General features: G+C 53.4%; 2 protein-coding genes across 3 annotated transcripts in view; both read right to left on the reverse strand.

The window, feature by feature from the left end:
- Positions 1-7,896, reverse strand: part of SPEN (spen family transcriptional repressor) — a 47,237-nt gene extending 39,341 nt beyond the window's left edge. Inside the window, 1 exon segment of the mRNA XM_026715887.2 lies at positions 7,691-7,896. Coding sequence (XP_026571672.2) covers positions 7,691-7,773 — 83 coding nt within the window. The 5' untranslated portion in view covers positions 7,774-7,896.
- A 1,386-nt stretch (positions 7,897-9,282) lies between these two features.
- Positions 9,283-15,759, reverse strand: FBLIM1 (filamin binding LIM protein 1). 2 transcript variants are annotated; one of them, XM_087914783.1, is made up of 8 exons: positions 15,147-15,759; positions 13,273-13,444; positions 13,025-13,173; positions 12,468-12,555; positions 12,184-12,353; positions 11,598-11,776; positions 11,340-11,457; positions 9,283-11,023 (listed from the first exon to the last, which is right to left on the reverse strand). In XM_087914783.1, exons 2-8 carry the CDS (start codon positions 13,436-13,438, stop codon positions 10,895-10,897), a joined length of 999 nt encoding a protein of 332 aa, XP_087770909.1. In that variant the 5' UTR covers positions 13,439-13,444; positions 15,147-15,759; the 3' UTR covers positions 9,283-10,894. The 2 variants fall into 2 exon arrangements, with proteins under 2 accessions (XP_087770909.1, XP_026571683.2); XM_026715898.2 differs by lacking the exon at positions 15,147-15,759 and adding an exon at positions 14,101-14,314.
- Between the last annotated feature and the right edge of the window lie 1,630 nt (positions 15,760-17,389).

A 17,389-nucleotide genomic window follows, 5' to 3' on the forward strand; every position in this document is an offset into this window, starting at 1 on the left:
ATTTTTGCTTCCCACCAGCACTAAAGTGGGACATTTCTCCCAGAAGAATCCCTGATCTAGGCATTATAAGTGCTACACTTCCAGTTTCCACACATACCTTTACTACTCCAAGGAACTTTGATCTGTTTCTTCTTAATATCTCAGTCACAGTGGCCAAAGTCCTCGGGCCATGCTAAAATAGTTCTTCAGAACTGTTTCTGATTTAAGCATGAGACTTTTATTCCTCTGGAGCAAACTGTGGGGGCCAGAGGGTCAAGGCTCTAACATGAGCCAGCCAGCCAGCTTGCCAGCCTGCCTTCCTTCCTTCCCTTGCCTTCCCTGCCTGCCTGTCTTCTATAGGTATACTAGACAAAGAAACTCTCATAGTGATATGAAGGAAGCAGGAAAATAATTCTGTTATAGCATCACCTAATTGGACGTGGATAGATATTTTAATGTTGGTCACACAATAAACATCCCTGCAACTTTCCTCCTTATCTAAAGGAAGGGGATCGAAATATACTTCCCATGTCAGACAAGGAGCTCATTATAAATGAGAGAAAATTCAAAGGCATGTGAAGTTCACCCCAGGAGATGGTAAAATCTAGCCCAGTTAAGATGCGCTGCTGACAGGCCTAGATATTAATTTTCAGTTCCACTTCCATCCGTGGATTATTAATTAGGCTCCACCATCTTTGGGCAATTGCAGTGTCTTCTTCCAGAGCTAGCCAACTGTTCCGAAAGGGAAAGCTACATATAGCAGCCATTTGCGCAGTTGGGTGCTATTGTCTGGAAGTGATCCAAAGTGCCAAAAATGCTAGTAGTGTGAGGATTTTACTCTGATAACACTAAAGCGGGAAATGCTTCAGAAAGAAGTGCCAATAATATGTTTTGATAGTCCTCATGGTATGTTGTCCCTGGAGACTGCCTGGTTCTTCGTTCAAAATTTATGCTTAATAGGTTTAGTCCTTGCAGAGGAGGATGAAGTAAAAGCAGGTATTTCTTTGAGCTCTCCAGCCCCTCCCAGCCATATAGGTATTGAAAACCAGTACAGGAAAACAAAGATGGTAGCTGCAAAAAGCAACTTCCACCTCATACTGAGGTGGCTGAGCATACAGGGTAGATTCACATACTGCACCAAAAGCAAGAGAATTCTGTTACATTGGTAGGCCAAAGGCAAGCATTTATTTCTCCACACTGTGGACTGAATTCCGTCGTCGAAAACAGCTTCTTCAGAATCAATTATGAAACCCAAAGTCTGCTGCTACTTTCAAGGCCCTGATTGGACAGCCTGGTTACCCACAAACCACAATGAAAGTCCCAGGGAACTACTTTTTTTTCAGCCTCAGACACAAGTCACAAGTCACACATTTACAATGTCTTTGTGCCTTAAAGAAAACGGGCTTCCGAAATTTAAGGGTCTGGAAGCCAATTGCACCCAATGGTGAATTTTAATGCATGACCCATAACATCAAGGCAAAACAGACAGGTAACCTGACCAGAGATCCTAAAGGGATCCACAGGGAAAAAAAACACCAATGCATCTGGGCCACAGGCAATTACTGGTTTAATAAGCACAAAGACTTTCTCAGCTATCAAGCTGCGCTCCAAAATATCTTAGAAAAAAATTGCAAGACAGACTCTCTATAGCTTTGTAAATGTAAGCATCAAGATAAGGAAGTCCTCAGTGCAGCTTTCCGCATTGCAAAGCCCTTGTATGTTAGACTACAACTTCTATGAGCTCCTAACCATCAGGCGTATTGGTTGGAGTTGAGGTTTTGAATTGTTTTAGCTAAGTTTAATGGACTCCCTACTAGATATACCCAGATTCACAAGAGCCAGCTAAGACTTCTGGAGCTACTAAACATTAAAACATTTGAAGAACACCTTATCCAAAGCCAGAATCTTAGGACAATGGTTAGAAATAAATCCCACTCAACTCAGTGAGACTTCTCTCTATGACTTACTTTGGGAAGATTATGCCTTTTTATGAATACCATTCTTAAGTAGCCAAGCTACTTGCAAAACAGTTAAAGGAGCATATTGCACAATGCCTAATGAAGTATAATGAAGCTGGCTTGCAGTGAGGAAGACCCAAAGCAAAGTCTCAGGTGATAGCAAAACCTATCAGAATGGGTTCGATCATTATTTCCCACCAATTAAAGTTATTGTGAGAATTGTGAGTAAATTATCTTGAGATCCATGAGAACAAAGCAAATACAGACGCAGTAAAAATAAAGAGATGCACAAGATACAATTATGCAGTATCAAAAAGAGCTGGAAGGGGCTGCTGTCAATGTGTGAATTCAGAAACACTGAATTGTGACCATGGTGGCCCTTCTCATAAAGCCATTTAAAGACAGAATAGACCTTAGATGACATTTCACCAGTTATCAGAATCTTTCTAGGTTTGTGGGAGCTGTGTGGCGTTTATCTTTTCTGCAGCATTATTTATAGAATGCTATCGGGGCACCAAGAATCCTGTGTGCTGTGAATGTTCTTCTATGCAGGAAATCCACAATGTAAGTCATGACTACTACCTTTGCCTTAGCAGGTGCAAATTCTACTACAGGACAGACCTCCAAAGTCCATGCTTTCTAAATGCCACATGACCCGAAAGGCTATTCACAGGAGATAAGCACCTGAGAATTTCTCAGGAAAGTCACTGGCCACAATTATGTAACGTTTAAGCCAGAAATTATAAGCCGAGGGAGCAAACTAAAGGCCCGGATTCACACAGCACAACAGACAAGCCAAGGAGGGAGAGAGCGGCCAGAATTTAGCCACTGGTGATGGCTGAAGAAGTCAAATGCGAGGGATACATGCTCCTTTGCAGCAAACTGAAAGAATGAGCTGGACCCCCAATAGGTTTCACTCAGTAACCTCAGAGAAGGGAGATCTGAGGCCTTCTAGTTGTCAAAAGAGACGAGTGATTCTACTTGCAATAGGCTGGAGTTTCTGCAGCCGTGTTGTGACACTTTCAAGGAGAAACAAAGGAGTGGGTAAATTTTAAAAGAAAAGTCTGCAATAACATGACGAAGCAAGCTCTAATGTTAAGCCCAATTATTCTACCCCATGGGGATTTTGGTTCATGCTGGGAAGGAAAGCCTACTTTCTCCGCAACCATCTTTCCCTTCTGCGCTAAATCCTTCTCTTGTCATTTATGCAGCAGGGCCTGCACCCTTACATAGAATGAAAACGGCTCTGGGAAAGGAACACAGTACTTAAGAAAAGACAGTTATGCATAAACCTCAGGCCCATCCGACCACCACAACTTCAAGTGACCATGAAAAGACAGTCTGGTTATCAAAAAGAATGAGCAAATGGCTTTTGAACTGTGTACACCAGTGACTGGGAGAGACATTTGTGCCAGGAGTACACAGGTTGTATCAGCTCTGCCAGGTTCAGCTTGCCCTGGAAAAGGAAGAAGAGATGCACCATGTAGCCATGAAATGGACCAGACTGGAAATAAAACAGGAAATTTACAAAAAGCCTTTTTTTTCCTAGGACTTGGAAGGCTATCAATTTTGTATTTAACTCTTATCACGTTAAGGCTCCCCAATAAAGGACAAGGAAAACTGCCCACCTTACTCTTGTAGTGCCTATTATTTTATTTCTTAAATGAAAAAAGGGAGAGTCAGAGAACGAGATACCAACTTATTTGTTCTGCTTAAAACAGACTGCTGTTTTTCTCTAATTAATCAGGAGGGAACTGCTGGACATTTGGCATTTATGCAGAGGACAAACTTTGCTATATTTAGCCACCCTTTCTTACAAGCTGCTCTGTATCTCCTTCAAGAGTAGCACATGCGTTCAGTGTTTCAATTTTTACAGTAATTGGGACACAGGATTGTGTAATACTTTCACAACCAATCATTTCCTCAGATTTCTATCAAAAAAAAAGGACCATCTGAGAGGTTTTGGATTCCTGGAATGTTTTTCACAGAAACTCAGACAAAAAGAAAAAGAAAGCAAGCAAAAATGACCAATATGGATGGATTAAACAGGGTCTCTATTTTTAAATGTAGTGAATTAATATGGATGGGGAAAAGTAAACGTGCGTCTAATGCACTGCATCATTTTTAAGAGCTTAAAAGAGAGGTTTTTATTTTAAGAGTTACATGTTAACTTCTCTTTCACCTTCATAAACATGACCCTTTGTCATTGGTTACTAGAAGTTTCTAAGGAATGCAGGGCTATTTCCCACCCTAAACACTGCAAATTAATATGCACAAGCACAGTAGAAATCATATATTTACAAATTATCTTTCCTAACAAGTTTCCAAAACAGAGATAACCCAAATTATCACATCGGACTCTAAACAGCAGTTACTTATATGTTAAAGGTCATCTTAGAAGTGTGCTTCATTGGTCATTCCACTGATTGAAAGAGCCGTACAATTCAAGTGTTTGTGCAATTTCTCATGACTCTTACTAATTCTCCTAAGTGCACCCTGCTTGGAACAACCAATTTTTTCACATACCAATACAAGCCATATTTTATTTATAATTTAAACATATATAAATATAGTTCTTCCAATTGATAGGACACATAACCAGCATCACCCAGAATGACTGAAACTGACACAAAGGATAAATAGCGAGGTTGCCTCTATCTACATTCATAATCTTTAATATGTTAGAAGGACATAGGCAGCTTTTAGATTGATTTTCTTATAAGGCTGTTCATGCTGCTTGCTCTCTGCAAATTCTTTGTCCTATTCCCAGGCAGGGGGGGATGGGTGGGAATTTTCCCCCCAGAGACCAGTTAAAACTAAAAAGGGGACTTTTCTCTCCTTTGAGCTTCTCTTCTAGTAATTAAAATGCACAAGTTATAGACAACTGCAGGAGTCGTCTTCCAGTTGGTATATACACCCTGCAGCAATGCAATGCAATTGTTGTGCAACCTGTCCCCTCCTCCACGCAGGGTCTTACAAAGGAAGGGCCGCCCTATTGTACACAGGCAGCCTTCGTAGGCATCTCTTGACCACAAAAACACACAACTGAGTGAAAGCTCGAAGGCTGGTAACTCAAACGATCGATGGGAAATATACTGAAAGATTGGACCAAACACTGGCCAAATAAACTAGCTTTTTAAATCCAACCACGCTTGGGCTTATGTGAAAACTGGCACATTCTTGGGAGGGGGAGGGGGGCATAAGAAGCAGGACCTTCCGTCTTTTTGACTCATCTCTAAGCAACAGCACCATGGCAACTTTATCCAGCATTAGAAACCTTCTGTGGAAACAGGGTGGTAGGACAGGAGACAACATGCTGGAATGCCAATTTTAATTACCATTTAATTACCTCCAACAGTTGAGGCACAAGAAGCCCTTAGATTCGTTCGCATAACAAACCAGCAGCCCCAAACCCAACCACACAACAATTCTCCTGGCTCTTGAGTGCCGAGGATCACCAGCGTTGCCCTTTCGCTAAAAGGAAAGTTGAGGCAACCCCTCCGGTTTTATATAGTACAACCACAATCTGCATGATACATTTTCCAGGACGGGAGCAAATGACATCTTTGTCCCTTATGCATGCATGTGCTTCAGTTACAGCTGCCCTTTTCCAAGGAATCTTCTACTCCTTCTGCATATTTTGAGGAGAAGCTCTGCACTAAGGTTGGCAGCTGTAAGCAGCAACCAGGGAGCCAGATGAAATCTCTTGTTACGCAGCTCTTCTGCTGCTGCTTCACAAAGCCCCCCCACCTCCCCTATGTGATCAGCTCAATTCCTTCCGACATAAACTGGGACCCGGCCGCCATTTTAGAAAGGCATTCATACAAGCCAGCACTGCGCTAAACCCTCCAAGAGGCATGTTGTTCTCTCCTCTCTAGCAAAGGGAGGATCAAGGAACAGTTTTCTTTTTAAAAAAAAAAAAAAAAGCTGGGCTGCCAAACGATGAATCAGGCTCTATGTTGCTAATCACAGCAAGTACTACGAGACATTCTGCGTGTGCGCCTGTGTGGTACATGCATGCATTCCTCAGACACCAGTCAAACACACAAGCAACAACAACAAAAAGAAAAAACAACACAAAGGAAAACCGCCAGGAAAGGACCACCTCAGCTCCCACGCAAGGCTTATTTTGCATATGGGAACTTTAAAACCATTTTCCTATCTCCTAGATAATAACACCAGAATAAAAATCCACTTCTGATTTTGTAACCTGCATGCCCTAACTCTGAATTATAGGGGGGGAGGGGGAAGAATAATGGGAAGCATCCGTTCTAATGTAGCATTAAATGACATCTTTGGCACAAAATAAAAATGTATCCTGATCATCAACAAACAAGCCACCATAAAGGGTAATTTCACTGTCTCTTTCCCCAGATTCACCAATCAAGCTTGTTCCCCCATGAGGTAACCATGCAAGTCTATTTTTCCCATGATGACTCATTAGGTACGCTCCATAATCTTCCTAAACAGTAGGAAGAAAATTACAAGAAAACTTGCAATCCTCTTAAGTCTTTCACTGAAAATAACTTCAGCTGGCCCAGATAGGGGTCAAGAATGATGCACGTCAGTATTCCTTGACAATGCCATAATAGGCAAGACCAGAAATAATTATTTACGACAGATGTTTCTGCAACTGTATCTAGTATGTGTCCATCACCACACAAAAGCCATCTCATGTAAGCACCATGCTAGTGCTATTCGGCTACATGCATTTTGTCCAAAATGTTTCTCACTGGGTGATTTTTAAAAGGCAAAACATGTTTACAGCCAGAAAATATATCACGAATGCAAATAAGCTATGGTTTAGTATTAGGCCATCCCGGAAATGTTCCACAGCAACAGAACAAAAGGAAGTTGGATTCAAAAATGATTTCAGTGCTCTCTAGTCGCTCAAAGTGGTGCCTAAATATCCATTTTCGTTATTTCTTTCATAATCCCTTAAGAATAAGAAAACAAAGAACCTCAAAATTGCAGAGCTCAATCGCCAGCTCGCGTGGGAAAAAAAAAAATTCAAGCAGTTCGTAGTCCGGGATCAAGAGTATGGAAAGGGGGAAAAAAAAAATAAGAAATTTTGTTTAGCACAGCTTAGGGTAAAAGTGGTTTCCATCACAACAGGTTCTTTCAAAATTCCAGTTCACGACAGGAAGGCCAGTGCAGCACCTCTCTCCCATCCATCTGCAAAAGGTCTCTAGAGGTGAAGGCTGCACCTTCTGGAAGTTTTTTTTTTTTTTGTCCAGGCTTCCCACAAATGCTCAATGCAGAAAGAAGTCCAGCAGCCTTTCTGAAGAACAAAGCAGCAGCAAACAGCATGGTTGGGGCTTCTTCTCCAGAGGTGCAGTCGAAGGAGGGGGGGTGGGTGGGGGGGGAGGCTGCAGAAGCCGCCAGATGGTCCTGATGACAGGTTGTCCAGACTGTCTCTTCTCGGGCGGGCTCCGAGAGGCCCTCTTAAATCCTGGGCCTCGACCCCTTTTCGCGTACACAGCGGCCTCCTCCTCCTCCGAAAGAGGCTCCCCTTTACCTGTCGCACCTGGGAATCCCACGGAGGGGGCGGCGTGGGCGCGGAGGGGCTGTCCGCCCTCCCGGAGGGTAAGTGCCGGTTTCCACCGACCCGATGACGGACCCCACCACCACCCGCTTTCCCCGGAGCAAAGGCCTCTGGGTCACCGGCCGCTTGGAAAGGCCTCCCCGGCTTGCTCCAATCCCACCCACCCACCCACCCCCACTCTCCTTCCGCCCCCGGCGGCCCCGCTCACCGCTTGAAGTGCTCGATGATCTTCTCCTCGCGGACGTTCTCCGGCAGGTTGCCCACCCAGAGGTGCCTGGTCTCCCGGACCATGATGCTGCCCCGGGAGACGGGGGTCCTGGCGCCGCCCGCCTGCCGCCGCCGCCGCCGCCGCTTCGGCTCGGCTCAGCGCCGCGAGGGGAGCCGCCGCGCCTCCGCCGCCGCCGCGCCCGGCCCGCTCTTCCTCCACCACCGCCGCCGCCGCCTCCCTCCGCGGCGCCGGTGGGAGACACCATCCCACCGGGCCCCGCCGCCGCCGCCGCCGCCTTCTCCGCCGCCACTCCCGCGCCACTTGGCCCCTCGCCGCCGCCGCCGCCTCCTGCCGCCGCCGCTCCGGATGCTGCTGCTGCTGCGGGCGGCGATGCCGGTGATATTGAGGGGGCCGCCGCCGGCGCCGCCGCCTTGACTACCGTCGTTGTCGTCGTCGTCGTCCTCGTCGTGCGCGCGTCCTGCTCGGCGGCGGCGCTGTCGCTGCTTCAGCCCAATTTCTCCTCAGCAGCCGCAGCAGCGCCGCGCGCGGCGTCGCTCTCTCGTTCGCTCGGCCACCCGCACGGCGCCTGCGCACTCGGCCGCCACCGTAGCCAATCCGTCGCCGAGCGCCCGCCTCGCGCCCCAGGGCGCGCTGCCTATTGGGCGGAGGGAAGCGCGCGTCGGGCCGCGGGAAGAGGAGGGGGCAGCCAAAGGGAAGAGCGCGCGCAAGCGCTCTGGACACTTCTTTTTCTTCCAAGAGAACAGGACAGAAACTGCTCCAGAAGGCGGGGGGAGCCGTGAGAGAAACCTGTCCTCGATACGCCTCCCGGCGGCGAACGCGCACGCGCAGCACGCGTTCTCCGGCGGGTGCTTCCATCTGCGCGTGCGCGCTCCGTGGCATTCCCGCCGCCTCTCCTCAGCCGTCGAGGGAGAGGAGGGTTATCGGGTGTCATTCACAAGTTGTCCGCACTCACGTGTCCGCGTCCTCCATTATTACCTCGAAAGTCAGCTCCGGCCCCCTTTTAAGCCGTTCGCGGCCACCACCCGATCTCAGCCGACCCGGGCGCTCATGCTCCTCCAGCCCACTCCCCGATCCCCTGTTCTTCCCGAACTGTCTCCGCGACTCTCTCCCTCTTGGGACCGAGGACCTGACAGGCCCCCCGAGCGGCCTTTCCCCGGAAGGAAGTGGAGCACGCAGGCCCGACCGAGAAGATCCGCCGAGCGGCCTTGGCTCCGGGAAGGCCGCCCCGCCCTCGTGCTCGGGGGACGGCGCCATTTTGTCGCTCCTGCCTGGTCCGGCGGCCATTTTGTGACACCGGGGCGCCGCGGCTGCCCTTCTACGCGCACCCACTAGGGGCGCTGTGCAACCCCCCCCCTCCGGCTCCCCGTCCCGATCGGGAGCCCCGTTGAATCAAAAGTGGGGGCGGCGGGTTGTCTGGGCCGGTCGCCTCTCCCCCCGTCCAGCTGGCATCGCCCCACCCCTATGCAACCCCCCAGCGAGCCCCGGGGATTGTGTGGAAGCGGGGAGGGGAAGAAACCCCGAAAAAAAGGGTCCGTTTATTGAGGCTTCGGCGCTGGATGTCTTTTTTTTTTAAATAAAGCTTTTTATTCATTTCGGATCGGTTATTATTGCACGCCTCCTCCCGGATTCCCACCGGCGGAGGACAGGTCGAGCCAAGAGGCCACGCGGCCGGCCTCTGAATCCGAGAGATCTTGCGAGGAATTCCGCGGTCCTGCTCGGAGAACGTCGGGATGTCCGGAAAACACGCGTGGGGGGCTGTATACCCCCTTCCCCCCCCCCGCCCCAAGAAGGGCACCACCTCCGCCTCAGTGATGTCCCGGTTGTCCTCAAAAGGCGGATCAGGATTTGGTTGTGTTTTTCCGCCTTGAAAGTGTTTTCGCTTCTCCTCCGAGAGCTGGGGAAGCTTCTGGGATGAGCAGCGAAACGTTTTCAAGGAGGGAGGGGAAGAAAAAAGAAAAAAACACACGCCAGGAAAAGTCCTTTTGCAAAAGCACCTCTGGGACCAAATGGCTTTAAACTACATTCCTGTGTCTGGGGCGGGGGGTGTGTCCTGGTCTGGTCTTCAGGGCCTCCTCGGAGGGGTGTCCGGCCGGGATGGGGAGAGGCTGCCTTGGCACCCGAGTACCAAGGAAAGTGGGGGGGCTCCTAGGACTGGAGCATCTCCCCCTCCAGCCGTGGCCCTGGACAGCGCTTGGGCAGTAGCCCGTGCCGGGGGTGGGGGGGAGAAAGGGGGCAGCCAGCTAAAATGGGGAGTCAAGTTGGGGACCCCTCTCCCTCCCCCACTCTTGGCCTGGCTGGCCAGGACTGACCAAAGCAAAGGGAAAGGCCCAAGAATCAAAGGAAGAGCCCCCCAATTGTCTGTGGGGCAATGAGCTTTTCCCAGGACCCCCCTCCCTCCCTCCTCCAAGGGGGCAGAGCTGCAGGCTCCCCAGTGTTTTAAGTCCTGCTTATATCTTTCTTGGACTTGGGCGGGGGTGGGGGGGGAGGTCCAGAGCTGGGCTGCCCCCTAGTGGAGGAGACCGGTACTAATGGGAACTGAAGTCCGCTGAAAACCACCCAGAAAGAGCCTTGTTCCTGGTCTCCTGGCTGCTGGGCTTGACTCAAAGGCGGGCTTCTTTGGGGGGGCTTCTTTGGGGGCACGGAGAGCGGGATGAGGGGCTGCGGGCTCAGAGCACTCTTGGCTCCCTCGCACCCACCCCCGGAGCAGCTGTGAACGGCCCACAACTACGCAGGTGCCACCTGGAAATTTGCAGCAGTCAGGCGGGGCTCCCTCTCCAGATCTTCTCTGTTGCCTTAGGCCAGGTGGTCCTGGAAGCCTGGGCTGCCCCTTGCCCCCCTTCCTCGGAGACAGAGCTTGGGGGGAAGCGGGGAGGGGACTTGCCGGCCAAGGGCTGAATTCGCTCTCTCCCCCTCCCCGGCTTTCCCGCAGGCCGAATCCCAGCGGCGCCTCCAGTGGCAAGAAAAACCGGACATAAGAAGTGGAGGTGGAGGAGCAAGGGCGTCTTTGGTCTGGTGTGGAAGAGTGGCAAAGCTCCTTCCAACAAGGAGGGGGGTGCTCTCAGTCCACTCCCCACCGAGGAGGGAAGAAACGTGGCGAAATGGTCCACAGACACCACAAGGTGTAGAGAGAAGGGGCAGCTGGAACACCGGGACTAGCCTTCCTGGCCCCACTTCCGGGGGCGATCAGCATCCGCCGTCTCCTCCCGGGGGGCACTGGATCTGCCAGGCGTGGCAGGCTTGGCAAAGGAGGCGGCTGCCAAGGGGGTAACACCCGTCCTCCGTGGGCTCCAGGGAGAGCAAGACCTGGCACTTCTAGGGGCCAAAAGAAACCAGCGTCAGCAGCAGCAGCGCTACCTCCTCCAGTCCCCGCAGAGGGGTTGCTTTGAAGCCCTCATCTCCACTGCGGGGTGAGGGTGGGGGGGCAGGGGTCCAGGGGAGGGGGAGGGCACACCTTCCCAGTCGCTGAAAACCCAGCTTGGAAGGTCTCCACAATTAGGAGCGGGAAGGGGGGGTGTTCCCGGAGCAAGAGAACCGGCATAGCCTCCGCGCGTCACGTGACCACGCTGGCTCCCTTGCTCGGGCCTCTCTAAGACCGCCCCCCCTCCTCAGCCCAGGTCCCCGGACCCACCTCACACCGATAGCAGTCCTCGTGGAAGCTCCTGCCCAGGCACTCGATCCTGTAGGCGTCCCTCCCGTCCTGCGGGATGATGGGCTCCTCGCAGACCCCGCAGACGGGAGCAAACCTCCTGGAAGGCAGGCAAGGCAGGCAGGCCGGTCACGCGGCAGCTCCCACTCCAACTTCCACCCCTGCCTTCTGCCCCGCGCTCCTCCTGTGCAAAGCAATCCCCCCCCTCCCTCCCTCCCCCCAAAGGCGACGGTGCCGCACCGGTAAAAGTCCGGAAGGCAAAGCGCCCGCTGCTCGTCGTCCACAGCGAAGGCGTCGCTGCCAATCTGGCGGCTGCAGTCCACGCAGGTGAAGCATTCTGGGTGGTATCCCTTCCCCACCGCCCACACAATCTCGCTGAGGATGGAGGCTTGGCAGGCATCGCATTTCTCCAGGGTGGTCTGGGGTGGCAACGAGACCCAGGAAGGCAAGAGGTAGGCATGAGCTAAATCAGGGGCTCCAACCATGGCAACTTTAAGCCTGGAGGACTTCAACTCCCAGAATTCCTCAGCCAGCAAAAAGACCTGTGGACTTCAACTCCCAGAATTCCTCAGCAGCAAAAAGACCTGTACTTCAACTCCCAGAATTCCTCAGCCAGAAAGACCTGTGTACTTCAACTCCCAGAATTCCTCAGCCAGAAAAGACCTGTGGACTTCAACTCCCAGAATTCCTCAGCCAGGAAAGCTTTGCTGGCTGAGGAATTCTGGGAGTTGAAGTCCTCCAGGCTTAAAGTTGCCACGGTTGGAGACCCCTGATCTAAAAGCATCTCTTTCTCCTCCTTTCTTCCTCCCGGTTGCCCAGGCCTTACCTGATAGCAGGCTACGCACAGCGGCCGGCCTTCTTTTTGGTAGTAGCGCTCCCCTGCAAGGCTTCTGTGACACACCCGGCAAGTGAAGCATCTGACGTGGTACTGCTTCCTCATGGCTTCCAGAGCGAGAGCACCGGGCGAAATGCCCTTATGACAGAAAGCGCAGATACCTAGGAAAGGAAGCAGGCCGGCGGGCGGCGGGGGGGGTCAGCTAAGGTCAAGCCGCCTCCCTGGAACCCCGAGCCCAGAGACCTCTCGGTGGGGGCAGGGAGCAGCTTCCTCACCTGGCGCTGTGGCCTCCTCCTCCTCTTCCTCCTGTCCATCTGTCCAGCCGAGAGGCCAGGCCGGATGAAGCTCTCCCGCTTCAGGCGCCTGGAAAAGAGAAAAGAACAGGCCCGGGTTAAGCCAAGCGCTTCGGAAAGCGGTCGAAAGAGTAGGAGACGCAGCGAAGGGTGGGGAGCTTTTTAATTAAAAGATTCCTTCCCCTTCGAGACTGAAGAAGTTTTTCTTGAGGGTTGTTTGCTTTTTCTGAAGTTGCACAGGGTGTGTGCGTATGTGTGTGTGTGTAAGCTGAAATGCAGCCTTGAGCCTCTCTAAATCGCCTCAAGGCCAGTTCTTGTCATTTTAAAAAGCCAGGCAAGATGTCTTCGGACGGCGTGATTAAAGAGAAGGTTTCTGGTGAAGGCTCCAAGGTATCTGCCAGGTGGCCATTACGTTGCATTAAAGAGTTTTGCGTCTACAGCCAGGCCTGTGTTTTAATGCTGCTCCCACAGCCCAGCTGACTGCTTCTCTGGTTCTCCCGCTGAGGGGGAAAGGACTTTGTCCCGCGGAAGAGGATTACCTGCAGGGAGGAGGGCAAGGCGGCGGCTCCCGTCGGCAGATCGGGGCCCAGGGTCTCCACCTGGAGGGCCGTGGGCTGCAGGGACCCCAGGACAGCCTCTACTGAAGGCTGAGGAGGGTCACCTGGAGGCGGCTGCAGGGCAGTAGGGTCTGCGGGAGAGAAGGAGCTTAGCGGGATCTGGGTTCTCCCACTTCTGCCGCCCCCTCTGGGCGAGGGGAGCCCATCCGAAGGATGGCAGGGGGCCTCACCTGCACCCGGAGCGCTGCCGGGCCCCCTCCCCTCTTTACGAGGGACCGGCTTCTCGGTGGGAAGGTACAGTGGGGCCTTGGCGGGACCAGAGCAGCCCCTCCGGGGCGCCAGGATGATGAACATGGAAGAGACCATGCGCTTCTTCTCCGTCTTGTCCGAGAGCATCCCTGCCTGAGAGCAAGGGAAGGAGGAAGAGGCCACTTCAGGGGGGCTCTTCCCTCCAAGCCCCCAAAAACAATCCCAGCAGAGAAAGCCACAAAAGGGGTGGAGGGAAACATTAAAGGTTGCAAAAAGCCCCTCCCCCCACAGCTGATTCCCAGGCCTGAACCCCCTCCCCTTTTTCCTTCTGTGTCCAGAGCTTTTTGGGGGGGTTGCGGGGGGGGGCTGTCTCCTCCGAGGCTCCATGGGGGCCGGGAGATCCCTCGCGGAGAACAAGCGGCGCAAAGACCCCCACCCCCACCTGGCACCCGCCCCTCTCCCCCCAAAAAGCCCCTGGCAGGAACGATCGGGGCCCCTAGACGCCCCCCCCCAAATGCGCTCCCCGCTCGGCTGCCGGGGAAAAGTCGAGGCGGGACTTTTCGGGGGGAGGGGGGACGGGACCGCGCGGGGGTCCCCCTTTTTGCAAGAAGCGCTGCCCGGACACCCCACCCTTCTCTCCTGGGAAAGGAAAGTGGGGGGGTGGGGGCTACCCCCGGGAAAGGCTTTCCCGGAGCATCCCGTCCCCCGAAGCGAGGCCCGGGACGAGGGGGAGGAAGAGGTCCAGGCGCCCAGGCAAAGCGGGCGGCGGCGGCGGGTCGATCATCCCTGCCCCCCGCCCTCCACCTCACCTGGAAACGGGCAGCCGAGGCGGGCGGGCTGCTTCTCCTCCCTCCGGCCGTCGCTCGGCTCAGCACCTTCGCCTGCCTGCCTGCCTGCCTGCCGGGGGTCGAGCCGCCGCGCCCCGCCCAGCCGCCGCCGTTGTGGCCGTAAAAGGCGAGAGGGGCGTCTGCCAAAAGCGGCGCTTTCCTGTACCTGCCCGGCCCTCCCCGCGCGCCCCGTCTCGAACTCGCCGCGCCTTCCTTCCCTCTTCCCGTGGCTGGTAGGGACGAGGCAGCCTGTGCTTCCCCCTCCCAAAAAAACCCACAGCTGGATCGGCGGACCCAGCATCCCCAGCCTCGGCCCGGAAGCAGCCATTCCCATCTGGACAACTCCCTGGCTCGGCTGGGGGGACCGGATTCCCCCCCCAGGCGGGATGTCTTCCCTTGGCCGCAGCCCGGGAGACCCCCCACGCCGCAGCTTCCCAATAAAGAAGCCATTCAATCCGAGGAGCCCCCTCCCCTCCCTTAGGCCCCCAGTCAGACGAACATCAAGGACACGTGAACCCGGCCAAGGAGCCAACCTGGAGGAAATCAACTCGGCCAAGCTCCTTCCTACTTTTACGGAGGAAGGAAACCAGCATTACTCGGACATAAGCCCTCCCGGGGTGGGGTGGGGGGCTTCCTTTGTCCTGTTTTTTTTTTTTAATGGGTGGTAGGATTCCAAAAATTTTACTACCGGTTCTGTGGGCGTGGCTTGGCTTGGTGGGCGTGGCAGGGAAGGATATTGCAAAATCCCCCTTCCCTCCCCACTCCCCCGCTAACCTGCTTTCCAGCTCCGTTCTCCTGGGCAGGGCAACCCAAGGAGACCCAGCCCATCAGCTGGGACTCAATGGGAGGCAGGGAATAAAGGGGGGGGGGGCAGTCAGAAGTGGGATTGGCCGGTTCTCCAAACGACTCCAAACTTTCTGCTACTGGTCGGAACCGGCTGAAGACCATCTCTGGGTTGACCCCTTGGAAAGAAACTTGAGAATGGGGGGTGAAGTGGGGGTTAGCTGCTGCCCCTCCCAGCTGCTTACCTCTCTTCCGCGGGGAGCATTTCAGTCCCACAAGCCGAGGCCCAGCAGAGTCAGCTCGTGCCCCGCTGCTTTTGCCAGCTGGATCCCGCTTATGCCCAGGGGAGGAGGGACATCCCGTATCCAGACGGTGTGGCCTCGATCCTCACCGGTCTTCTGCTTGTCCGGCCCCGTCTTCCTGGCCGGGGATGCCCTTCCTGAAGCGGGCAGCTCGGCTCACGTTCTCTCTTGCAACGGCAAGACGGAGCCGCTGCCTTGGGGGAGATGAGCCAAGCTTTTCTATCTCAAGAGGGGGGGAGCAGAAGAGGAGGGTCCAGGCAGGGTTTGCCCCCAAGGGTCAGAGGGCAGTGCAGGAGGAGGCCTCTCCCAGGAGGAGGGGGGGGGGGCGCTGCAGCTCAGCCTCCCAGACTCTTCCTAGCGGCAGCCGCTTGGGAGGTTCTGAGTGACCTGAACCCAGCCGGCTCCCGCTGGCTTCTTGGGCCATGAAACGGAAGGCGGCTTTCTCAAGCCCCCCCACACACATCCCCATGCCCCCAATTCTATCTCTTAGCCCCCCGCTGGATGAGGTCTGACCTTGCAAACTGGCACGAGCCACCAAAATTGGCTCGAGGCTGCCACCTGCTGGACTCACGAGGAGCGGGAGGTGGATCTCCTCCCTGGTTAGGAGGATGGGCGTGCAAGACAAGTCGGTCGGTCACACCCTCTGGGGTCAGAGGTTAGCAATGAGGAAAGGAAACGGGGGCCCCTCCACTTTGGGGGTGGGGGCATCTTTGACAGGGGCAGCCTCTGCCTCGAGGGGTGGGCATTTCCCTCCTCCTGGAAGAGCAGAACCGCGTCCAAGAGGAGCCAGATTGGGGGCAGGGGAGCCACGTGGGGGGGACGGTGGGAGGGGGAAGGCAGGACTTCTGGAAAGCAGCGGCTGTCAGAGCCCTGCGCCCATGAGTAAAAAAAATTTGATTCAAACCTGTAAAGAAGCTGTAAAATGTGCGGAATGGAGGAACTTAGAATTGGAAGGGACCTGGTAGGTCATCTAGTCCAACACACCCCACCCAACCAGGAGACCCTACCGCATTTCTAACAAATGGCAGTCCAAGCTGTGTGTGTGTGTTGGGCCCGAAAAGGAGGGTGGGGGTCTTTAAGGAAAGCGCTGGAGAGACGGAAGGAGCGTGGAAGGAACAGACGGACGCAGGGCAGGAACCTTTCCCGCTCTGATATCCAGGAAGGGCTGACCGCCCCATCATCTCAGAAAGGCCCCGTTGAGTGGGGTGGGGGCGATAGGGCTTCAGCCCACTGCCAGCCACCCGGGGACAAAAAACCCACCACAAGGGCTTGGAGCGCAGGGAAAGATCAATGAATAAAAGCAAACGCCTTAACAGGGCTTCGGATAACCCCCACGTCCCCTGAAACCCGCGCTGTGGGCTGAGAAGAGCTGCAGGCCGTCTTCCCGTTGTGGGAAGTTAAAACCCACCCCTCTCCTAGAAAAAAAATGAAATATCCTGGGAAATGTTAAAAAGGCAGAATATTTCCTCTAAAGAAAAACTCAAAAGCAGAAATTCACCCGCCCCACCTTTGTCAATGGGTGGGCCATTAAGGCCTGGGCCAGAATACTTTACATAACAAAGATCTCCAGGTAAAGCTATAGCAATTGCCCAAAGCCCTTTTCAGTGCATCATCATCCAACCAGGCTCAACCAAGCCTGGAACTCAGGACAGCCTACAGAGTTGCAAAAGAGAAACTAACTGTCTTGCTTGAAGACCGGAGCTCTGCTCTGAACGCGCAACGTGTTTGTGTCTGAGTTCGCTCCGTGTTGGAGAAATCCACAACTGGTATTGTAAAATCTACTTATTGTGTTTACAAAGATGTTAAATGAAGCATCAGCCCTCTGTGTTTATTTTTCTGGCGTTGAATTAACGCTGCAAAACTCTGAAGGAAAGCCGCTTGAAGAGACGACAGAAGCGTTTGAAATGTGGATTTGACAGGCGGCTGTGACATATGGGTTGGGTTGAGAAAAAAAGAAAGAAGGAGGGCATCAGCCCCCCGGGAAAGCCCAGGGAAATCATCAAAACCATTAAAAAGCAAAAGTTAAGAATATTTTGGACCTGTGAATGTGACACCGGGAAAAATACGGCATCCATTATTTAATCATCCGGGGAAACACTGAAGGCAAATGAGGTCAGGGAGAAGAAGAACTGTATAAATATATAAGGTATATTCAAACCACTCCCAAATTAGTGAAAGTGGGGGTG

This window comes from Pseudonaja textilis, chromosome 18 (assembly GCF_049901715.1).
Source record: "Pseudonaja textilis isolate UNSWEBS1 chromosome 18, rPseTex1.2, whole genome shotgun sequence".
In the NCBI taxonomy this organism is placed as follows: domain Eukaryota; kingdom Metazoa; phylum Chordata; class Lepidosauria; order Squamata; family Elapidae; genus Pseudonaja; species Pseudonaja textilis.

Coding starts and splice junctions, on each gene's coding strand:
- FBLIM1 (XM_087914783.1), bottom strand. CDS start 13,438: ATGCTCTCGGACAAGACGGAGAAGAAGCGCATGGTCTCTTCCATGTTC. Junction 12,354..12,467: donor GGAGGAGGCCACAGCGCCAG/GTGAGGAAGCTG, acceptor TTCCTTTCCTAG/GTATCTGCGCTTTCTGTCAT. Junction 11,777..12,183: donor TGTGCGTAGCCTGCTATCAG/GTAAGGCCTGGG, acceptor TTGCCACCCCAG/ACCACCCTGGAGAAATGCGA.